Source organism: Pseudopipra pipra, chromosome 22 (genome assembly GCF_036250125.1).
Source record: "Pseudopipra pipra isolate bDixPip1 chromosome 22, bDixPip1.hap1, whole genome shotgun sequence".
NCBI classification, from domain to species: Eukaryota; Metazoa; Chordata; class Aves; order Passeriformes; family Pipridae; genus Pseudopipra; species Pseudopipra pipra.
The window spans coordinates 6,916,729-6,926,576 of NC_087570.1; the positions used below are offsets into that span (position 1 = coordinate 6,916,729).

At 47.2% G+C, this 9,848-nt stretch overlaps 1 protein-coding gene across 18 annotated transcripts in view; it reads left to right on the plus strand.

The window, feature by feature from the left end:
• Positions 1–8,708, plus strand: part of EIF4G3 (eukaryotic translation initiation factor 4 gamma 3) — a 143,315-nt gene extending 134,607 nt beyond the window's left edge. For all 18 annotated transcript variants that reach the window (XM_064678748.1, XM_064678749.1, XM_064678751.1 and 15 more), the window contains 7 exons: positions 515–640; positions 1,641–1,722; positions 3,435–3,533; positions 4,398–4,544; positions 5,707–5,788; positions 7,137–7,283; positions 8,069–8,708. In XM_064678748.1, the coding sequence (XP_064534818.1) occupies positions 515–640; positions 1,641–1,722; positions 3,435–3,533; positions 4,398–4,544; positions 5,707–5,788; positions 7,137–7,283; positions 8,069–8,250 (865 nt within the window). In that variant the 3' untranslated portion in view covers positions 8,251–8,708. The remainder of the gene's footprint in view (positions 1–514; positions 641–1,640; positions 1,723–3,434; positions 3,534–4,397; positions 4,545–5,706; positions 5,789–7,136; positions 7,284–8,068) is intronic.
• Positions 8,709–9,848: the final 1,140 nt, after the last annotated feature.

Below are 9,848 nucleotides of genomic sequence, written 5' to 3' on the forward strand. Positions count from 1 at the left end.
GCGGATGGAAACCCCCTCTGCTGAGCTGAACTCCTCCGTGCTGTGTGATGTACTCACAGACATTCCACTGCTTCCCTCACATTTGGAATTCCATTATGATCAACCCCCTTCTCTAAACATTTGGATATTTTTAAGAAAGTTGCATTTACCTGATGGTTCATATTTATAGGCAGAAATGCTTTATAGGTGTTACGAGTCAGCAAATGATGTGGTACTGGGATGTAGGAATTATTGTTTCTTGCTTTCTTGGCTATATCTGCTGGTTGTACAAAAGGTGATGCTTTTTCCACATATTCTCCATGTTACTGCATGGAGAAATTCACTCCTGGCAGTTTGGAAGCACGGAAAGCATAAAGTGGCAATAGTTTTATTACTTTTTGATTCTCCTCACTCCTCTCTCTCTTTACTCCTCTCTACTGTAACAAAAGGTTCTTAAAGTGCAGATTTGCTTTGCAGGAAAAGTTTCCAGTTAAATATTATTTAACATTTGATATTTTTCCTTCTCCTTTCAAAGCTTTTCAGAGACCTTGGAGATGGCAGACGACATGGCCATAGATATACCCCATATCTGGTTGTACCTGGCTGAGTTGGTGACCCCCATGTTAAAAGAAGGAGGAATCTCTATGAGAGAACTTATACAGTAAGTGATGCTTTTCCAGTTATTCTGTAGTATTTTCATGGCAGTAGGTAAAGGATGAGCAGTGCCAGAGGCTCAGCTTCCCATGGGAGTTGATGAAAAGCTTGTTGAACATCAGTCGGGATCGGCACTGGACTGAGAGCTGTGCTGGGAAGGGACTGTGGTGCTTTCACTCTTGGAGAAGGGTTTTATCCATAAATCTACTTCAACCCTGTTTGCTTCAACTGAGCTTAAAAATACCCAAGTGTTGTACAGTGGAGTCATTTGGGAGCACAGAGGTTCTGGGAATTAGACTTGAAGAGAGCAAAGCATCACACAGGAGTCTGTGTGGCTCAGGGGAGGAACTGAAGGAGGGCAGGGATAAATGGGATATTGGGAAGGAATTCTTCCCTGTGAGGGTGGGGAGGCCCTGGCACAGGGTGCCCAGAGAAGCTGTGGCTTGGAGCAACCTGGGCTGGTGGAAAGTGTCCCTGTCCGTGGCAGGGGGTGGGATGAGATGGGTTTAAGGTCCCTCCCAAAACCATTCATGGCATTCTGTGATTCTTACTACTAACTGTCTTAATCTGGCAAAAAACCTGCCTGTAAGATTGGAAACAATTTCCAGGACCAAAGTTCCTGTGTTTTGTACACGTCCTTATGTATTTGGGGATAAGCAGAAGCCAGTTGAATGGTTCCCTTTCCCTGTAACCAGCATATTAAGAAAATAACAGCCTTTTCCCTAAAAAAGGTCTCACTATCCAAATGCAGAATCCCACAAAAATGAGTGGATTTGGCATTACATATAATTTATAACTCTTTTTGATGTGAAATTAAAGGCTTTGTAATTAGCCCTGTTGTGACAAGGTCACTGCATCACTGAGTGTTTTACCAGCTGCTCTGATCAGATCTTTCCTCCCTGGCAGAAGGCAGAGGTGATTTCCTGCCTCAGTTTGATCACTACCCTTTGCCTTGGATTCAAAATACGAATTACAAAGAATAAATACTTGATTTTCTTTCATTGCAGAGAATTTAGCAAACCCTTGCTTCCTGTGGGAAGAGCCGGCGTCTTGCTTGCTGAAATCTTGCACCTTCTATGCAAACAAATGGTGAGTGCCCAGGAGCCCCTGGTGGGAGCTGGATGCAGCCTGTTCGTGTCCGTGCATGAATCCTACACAGTTCCCACGTGGAGACGTTTAGGGATGGGCCAGCCAGTCCAGATAACTTAGCAAACCTGCCTCTGCACCCCCAGATCCCAACCGAGCCTTTCCAGGTTCCAAAAAGTCGAGTTAACGTTTTGTTTTCTCCCGACTTTTCCCTTTTGCAGGTACCTTTGCACCTGGCTTCTCCCAGAAGCTCAGAGTGCCTGAAATGCTGCAAGAGGGACATGCTCAAGGGATTTCTGGGCTGACCAGGAGCAGCAAGTGCCGGGAATCTGGCGAGAGAGCTGTTCTTGCAGACCGAGAGGTTCCCAGGGCTCGGATAAGCTTCCGATGGCCTCAGACTCCTGGGTGCTTATCCAAACTAAACCTGCCGACTCCTGAGGTTCACCCACCACTAGGGGTAGTGACACCTCCTCACCCTGCTGCTCCAAGAGCTCACACACACCTCACAGTTGTGTGTCCAACCAGTTTGGTGGTTTCCCTATAATTCTTGCCTCCTTTTTTGTCTTTTGTTTTTTTTTTCAATCCAACAAAATCCTGCACTTTGGAGCGTGTCTGTTTTCAACCCTGTAAAATCCCTCACTTGCCTTTTTTTATTTTTTCAAGCATGCATTCAAGTAAGGTTGAATGTTCCAGAAGCATTTCAGTCTAATAGTGCAAAGAGTGACTTTTTATTTATCTTATTTTAGTCTTGTTTGGAAGTCAACTTCCACTTATTTTTTTCTTATTCTGTGAAAGAAAAGCTGCTGTGCTCCAGGGGTGGAAGCACAGCCTTGGGTTTCTGTTTCTGCCACAGTTTCTCATCTGACCTCGTCCAGGCCAAGACTTGGACTCGGGGATTTCAGTGTAATATCAGTCATGTAATCCAGATCCTGATGGATCAGAGCAGGAACTATGCACAGTTGGCTCTTAACAACCTGCACTGGGAACTGAAAATTGTAATCTGCTTTGTAAACTAAAAATCAGGCTGAGCTCATCGGTGCGTGGCTCAGGCTACACAGTGATCTCCTGTGTGCAGGTGCTGGAAGGTCAAATTTTGGCAAAGCATTTGGGTGGAAAGAGCTGGTTGTTCTCAGCATTTTCATTCCTGTCAGAATTCTGTGTGTGCCCTCCGAGGCAGGGACTGTGGGGTCAGTGTGACACCAGGGGCTGTGCAAGGCTGAGCTGTCTGTGCTCCAGGGCATTTCTCAAAGGTTGCATAAATTCTAGGAATTGAGAGAATTTGGGATTTTGTACCTGAATTTGAGGCTTGGGAAACAGCCATGTAAATCCAGGAATTTTCTCAAAGGAGCTGATTTGCTGGTGCCTTAATGTCAAGGCAGGGGGGGTGAGTCACAGAGTAAGTCAGGAGGAGGATCCAAGCCATCCAAGTGCCAGCTCCGTGTCAGGGCCGTGGGAACCTGCCCTTCCCGTGCTCCTGGGGAGCTCGGGAGTCGTTGTGAACCCCCCGTGTCACTTCTGCCTTGTTTACTCCCCGTCACGAGGCGTTTCCCACCTGCCAAGATGTGCATTCCCGGGGGGGATTGCACATGTGATTCCTCCTGCACGGGCTCTCCGGACGCTCCGGGATTTCTCCTGGCACAGCTGCACCACTCCAGCCCATGTGAGCTCTGGGCATCCCTCGGGTGTGTAAAATGAACAAACTGTTTGTGTTTCAGAGCCATAAGAAAGTGGGAGCCTTATGGAGAGAGTCTGGCCTCAGTTGGAAGGACTACTTGCCCGAAGGGGAGGATGTACATACCTTTCTCATGGAACAAGTGAGTTCAGATCTTGGTTTTGGTCCCATGTTTCTTCCTCTCCCATCCCATTTTTGTGTGTAGCTGGGACATGGGGTGAAGTGTCCTCAGGCTGGGGTAGATGATTTCAGCACCTCCTTCTGGAGCACAGGGAGGTTGGGCCTGTCCCCTCTGCTCCAGGCACACATCTCCCATCACCCAGCTTCCTCTGGGAGATCCTTCTCCAGCTGGGAAAAAAAACCCTCAGGAGTGAGTTTTGCAGCAAGGCCAGAAAATCTACAGGAGGACCACAATAAATGGTAGCAGTTAATTCACTCATCCCACCTCAGATTATGAACCTGGGGGAGCCAGGACTGATGGAGGCACCTCAGCTCTTATTGGTGCTGCTCCTCAGGAACGTGCCAGAGGTCTTGTCTCCCTTTGGAGCTCTGAGTGATCCACTGCCCTGTTTTAGCCTTAGGAAGTGCTGTGCTGCAGGAAGGGGAATGGATCACCATGGCCTGGGGAACCCCTGGGCCTTGCTGAGGGGAATGTGGCTCCTCTGTCCCAGTTTGCAGGGAACTGGGGTGTTCTTTGAGCCGGTGCCAGCTCTGGTCGTTGCATTCCAGCTCCACATGCACTTGATTTTGTGTGTGTGCTCCAACAGTGAGGGGCTGGAGCTGACTGAGGTGCCTGGTTGTCTTTGCTGGATAATGTAGCCCCCACGTGTTTGTGAAATGCTTCCTAACCCTTGGAACAGAGAAAGTTTATATCCTTGTAACGATAACTGAGCAGCTGAGAGATGCCAGGAAGCAGAATGAAGTGCAGTTTGCTGCTCAGTCTGGTGTAATTCTGCCTTAGGAAAGGACATTTCCCTGATTCTCATCCTCACTTGTCGTGTTGCAGAAGTTGGAGTTCACAGAGTCCGACTGTTCCAGTTCCTCAGAAGCACTTTCAGAGAAAGAACTCTCTGCAGAAGAGCTGAACAAGCAGCTGGAAAAACTCATTGTTGAGGACAAGGCGAATGATGAACAAATCTTTGACTGGGTAGAGGTACAAAGACAATTTTCACCCTCCCTGCACACTATTCATTAACTGCTTTTATAGTTATTTTCTGGTCTGAAGGAGCATTTCTGTGGGCTCCCCTTGGGGTATAGGACACTGAGATGATTTGGTCTGTGCAATGAACACTTCCAAAGAATGAAAATCTAAAATATAATCAGCTATTTATGAGTCAGCTTTAGGAGGGAAGAATTTTAGCCATATTAACTGTCTGACTGCCTTTTAAATACTGTAGACTTTCTGTCACTGAGTACCCTGCTTCTGCCATTGGTACATTTTAGACCATACCCTGCTACATTCTTTCTTCCCAAAACAGGGGAGAAAAGCTTCTCCTTGTTTTTTTCCAACATGACCTCTTCAAATTTCCCCCTGCAAAAACATCCTGGGCAGTCAGTGAGAGCACCTGTACCTTTCCTAGTGCATCAGGCCAGGCACTGGAAGAGAAAACAAAGAAAAATATAAAAAGAGGGGAGGAAAAGGGCCTGTCAACCCACTGATCTTTGCCCTCTGTCTCTGGCTGCATCCTTTAAGCCAGGTATTTAGTGTTTGTAATTAGACCCAGCCTGATGCATTTAGATCTGTGCTTACCCTACGTCTTGGTCAGCTGCAGTTCAGTGTTTCTCTGGCAGAGCAGTGTGTTAGAAATGTCATTTTTCCACTGCTGTTCGAGGAGTCGAGAGTGGAACGAAAGCAGCACTGGGATCACTGGGATCTGGGATCACCCACAGGCTCTTTGGAGCCTTGGACAAGTTCCACAGCCATTCTCTTGAGTTTCTGCTACAAACAGATCTCCACCCAAGGAACAGGCCCTGAAGTTTGTTGGAAAAGCCCAAACCCCTCTGAAAGTGTGTAAGGGCACTGTGAGCCCAGCACTGCCCCTTTGGCTCCTCGTGGGAGGTGTTAAACGGTGCATTGATCCCAGGAGAACTGCTGGGGCCTGCTGACGTCCCTGAGGGAGTTTCAAGGAGTGAGTGGGAAAGCTGAATGTTTGCAGGGATGAACTGGGTTTGTGCTGCAGCAGCTGCTGCTGAGCTTGGACCTGCTGCCAGATTCAGCAGCAGGGTCTGGAAGCGGTGGCTCTGCTGCAGCAGTGTGTTTTTAACTGGTCCATTTGCTCTTGATTCTGGGCTAATCCATCTACTCTCGATTTCAGGCTAATCTAGATGAAAGCCAGATGAGTTCACCTACATTCCTTAGAGCTTTAATGACAGCAGTTTGTAAAGCAGCTATTATAGGTGAGTTACTTGCAGTGTAAAAAGAATTACTTGGGTTTTTTCAGGTTTATATCACATTTCCTTCCCCAGGGCTGTGTTTTATCACACACTAAGGATTCTGCTCAGAGCAGGGTGTCCCTTCCCCAGGGCATGTTGCCAGTTAAGGTGTTCCCAAGCCCTGGTGTGTCCAGGTGACCTTGTGTGAGCAGGTGTTTCAGACAACTCTGAGTAATTCCGGGTTGTTCATTGATTTTCCTAGTGAAGGTGGAAATGACTGAGCCATTATTAAGGTAATTAGCATTTCCACTCCTGTGTCAGCACTTACAGCTGCCACGTGCCAGGGGCAGCGTGGTCTGCAGGAAGGAGCCAACCTGCAGCTCGGTCCTGTAAGAGTTTGATGTCCAAAGTTTCAGGTTTGGAAAGGTGGTTTATGTGGATTGTTAAATGTGCTGCAGTCGGCTGGAGATGCAGGAAAGGGAGGTTGGAACCTCAGACCCTCGGGGGGTTTGAGTGGAGTGCTGCAGGCAGAAACATCTGCTCAGTTCACTTGGTTTTCTTTAACTTTACTGTTGGCACCTGGCAAAGCAAAAAATGGTGCTTGGAAAGTGCCTGGTTCTGCTCTGAGCTGGCAGAGTTTGGGGAGAGAATGGGCTGGACTCCACCGTGTGAGGGAGGGGAGGGACAGCCCAGCTCCCTCCTCTGCCTGAGAACAGAACCTGCTCGTGCCACCTAGTGTTAGCAGGGACAGGGGATTTCATTGCCAGTGGCTAAGAGTTCCCTGATGTGTGTCAGGAACATCATCCTCTGGTTTAAATTTTGGCCTTACTCCTAACTTGAGTTTTTATTCTTTTGTTTTCAAAATATCACTTCATTGTGTTGCATGATCTTCTTCAGAACCACAGAGTATTCCAAGTTGGAAGGGACCCACAAGATTATCGAGCTGCTGAGTAATTTACCCATGTTGCTGATGGATTTCTAATGCATATTTTGTGTATATTCCTGATTCCTTTGTCCTGTGCAGCTTATGATTCTTTTTCTGCCTTGGTATTTTTAGAAAAAAAAATAGAATTTTCTAAAAACCTTCTAAACTTCTAAACCCAGTTGCCTGTGGAAACACAATTGGCACTGCAGAGTAAGGTTGTGATTCTTGTGTGTTTAGGGCCGGGGTCCCTGCAGATACTGGAATTTGGGGGGCTGGAAGGACCAAGACTTCCAGAAAAAGCCATCGATCAGAAATACTTCCTGCTGTTTCTCATCCTCCTTTTCTCTCCACCTGTGTTTGTGATTTCTGTTTGAATGAATGAAGGGCAGGGAAGACCTGTCCCTGCTGTCCCTCCAAGGCTGACCCTGTTTTCCTCTCCTCCCTCAGCGGACTCTTCCAGCTTCCGTGTGGACACTGCTGTTATCAAGCAGAGAGTGCCCATCTTACTCAAGTACCTGGACTCAGACACAGAGAAGGAACTACAAGCACTTTATGCACTACAAGCATCAATAGTAAAACTTGATCAACCTCCTAGTAAGTGTTGCCTCTGTGCTGAGGATTTGAGCTCTGGCAGCATAAGGAAAGGGGGTTTCTGTGGGAGCAGAGGCTGGAAGAGGATGTGCTTTTCCTTACCTTATGTAGCAGATAGGAAAAAATAGCATGGGGGGGTTCAGGTTGTGCAGATTCCAGCTTTTAGAGCAGTGCAGGTTCCTAAATGCTTGGCTGGAGGCCAGCTCTTCTCTTGGCAGCTCCTGTAAGCAGCTGTACAGAAAGAAGGACAAACCCGTGGCGAGGTAAAAAAGAGCAATAGAAAGTAACCTGAGGAGTTCACAGCACCTGAACATTGTAATTGCATTGCTGCTCCACAGGTGTCTGTGGCCTTGGAGGGAATAAAATCAGTCGGACAACTGATGAGTCTTGTCCCAGAGATGCTGCAGAAAACTCCTGTGGGACAAGAGGCGAGGGATGTGCCAAAGAAACAGGGATTCCCAGGGAACGTGCAGCACGAAATCAGAGTGCCCCAAAACACCCAACAGGATCGTCCTTAGTGCCCTTTATGGTGTTAGTTGGGTGTTATCCCTCCTGCTGAGCCACAAAAATCCGGGGTTGGAGGGGAGCCAGGCCGTGTGGTCCAGAGGAGATGTGCTGCTGTGGCTGCTGCTGGGGGCTGTTTCCCCCTCCCCTGAGCAGCCAGGAGGCAATACCTGAGTGACAGCCCCTCCTTTCCCTTGTCTCCCCATCTCCTGTGCCGGGAGTTTGTCCCCTCCCCGTCCCCTCTCCGCGCTCACGGCCGCTCTCCCCCGTTTTTCCGCCTGCAGATCTGTTGCGGATGTTTTTCGATTGCCTGTATGACGAGGAGGTCATTTCGGAGGATGCCTTCTACAAGTGGGAGAGCAGCAAGGACCCGGCGGAGCAGAACGGCAAGGGAGTGGCGCTCAAATCCGTCACGGCGTTCTTCACGTGGCTACGGGAGGCCGAAGAGGAGTCGGAGGATAATTAAAACTTAAAATACAGATTTAAAACATTAAAAAAAAAAAAAAAAAAAAAAAAAAGAAACAATTTAAGTATTTTTTTAAAGAGTTTCACGTCTTCGCCAATCACAGTGCAGCAAGGCCAATTCTCTCTCTCGCAGACCCCCCTTGCCCCACACACGCACGAGTGGGAGAGGTAAAAACCCGATAAACACCGAGGTGATGATCATGGAGGCAAAAAGGTACTTGAAAAAAAAAAAAACAAAAAAACAACAAAACAAAAACCACAAAAGTAAACTTCAAACCTGAGGGCGGGAGCACCAAACCAAAATACCTGTATTATTTATAGAAAATATTTTCTGTTTTAATCTTTTTCTTTTCTTTTTAAACAAGGACTCATACTTAGGAAAAAACACACAGCGAAACAAATCTGTTTAGCAAAAAAAAGAAAAAAAAAAGGTTGGAAACTTTTAATTTATTATTTTAAGGACTGCAAATGCCAGTGTAATTTTTAAATTTGCAGTTTCTGTAAACAAATTGTATAATAGAACAAAAGCAGAGAAATAAATTTCCCTCCCCTTCATACGCACCTCAGTTTTGTTTCAAAGCATGATAAATAGACAAAACTTTCAAGGGGGTTGGGGTGAGCTAGATGAGGACGAGATCAATTTTTTTTTTTTTTTTGAATTGTCATCAGATTTTTCTGCCTGCCTCTCAGCTTGCTTCAGAAATTTAAAAAGAAAATAGTAATCAAACCGTACATAACCTTGGATCGGAAGGAAATGCATTTGAGAAAACTGCTGCGGACCAGAGTGCTCCGAAAAATAACTCATTGAAAACAGTGCTACCCCGGGGAAAAAAAAGTACTAGTGATACTTTGAGAAACTTTAGAGCAACTTTAAGGCTTGTAAATACATAGAACAAATATTTAAAAAAAAAAAAAAAAAAAGAAAAAAAGAAATTGACTCAATACTATTTCTTTTCACTTTCAAAATATAAAGAACAAAATAAAGACAAACATTGCAAGTTTAAAAGAAAGTAAAACGACTTCTCCTTTGACAGCTGCTGAATGTGTGCACCATCCTGAGCGGTGCTTCCTTGGCGTGCCGTAGGTCCTCGGGCCCAAATTGTGTACATACAGTGTGTGTCTGTCTGTGTGACTACCAAAAATGAGGGGTGAGAGCAATTGTTGTTTAAAAAAAAAAAAAAAGAAAAAAGGCAAAAAAAACAAAAAGGGGGTTGCTGCCTGGGAGACCTTTTGTGCCGAGAGACCTCCTGGCCGGGAGCAGGGGGGTTTGGTGCCCCAGGCTGGGAGGTGCCTCGGGCCGGTCGGTGCCCCATCCTGGCTGCTCCAGCTGTGGTGCCCTGTCCCTCGTGTGACTTGGATCGGTGGCTTCGTCCGGGGACTGGGGATATCCTGGGAGCTCTGGAGGTCTCAGCTGTGAGCAGGGACCGACAGCCCTTCGCCGTGTCTGCGGCCGCCCCGCGGCACCGCCCTTCGCCTCCTGTGCCTGCGGAACCAGGGACCTGGACCGGGAGCCGAGGAGGAGGTGGAGGAGTGATGTGCCCACCCCGTGTCGGTGCCCACCCCGTGTCGGTGTCCACGCTCCAAGCACAGCTGGTCACG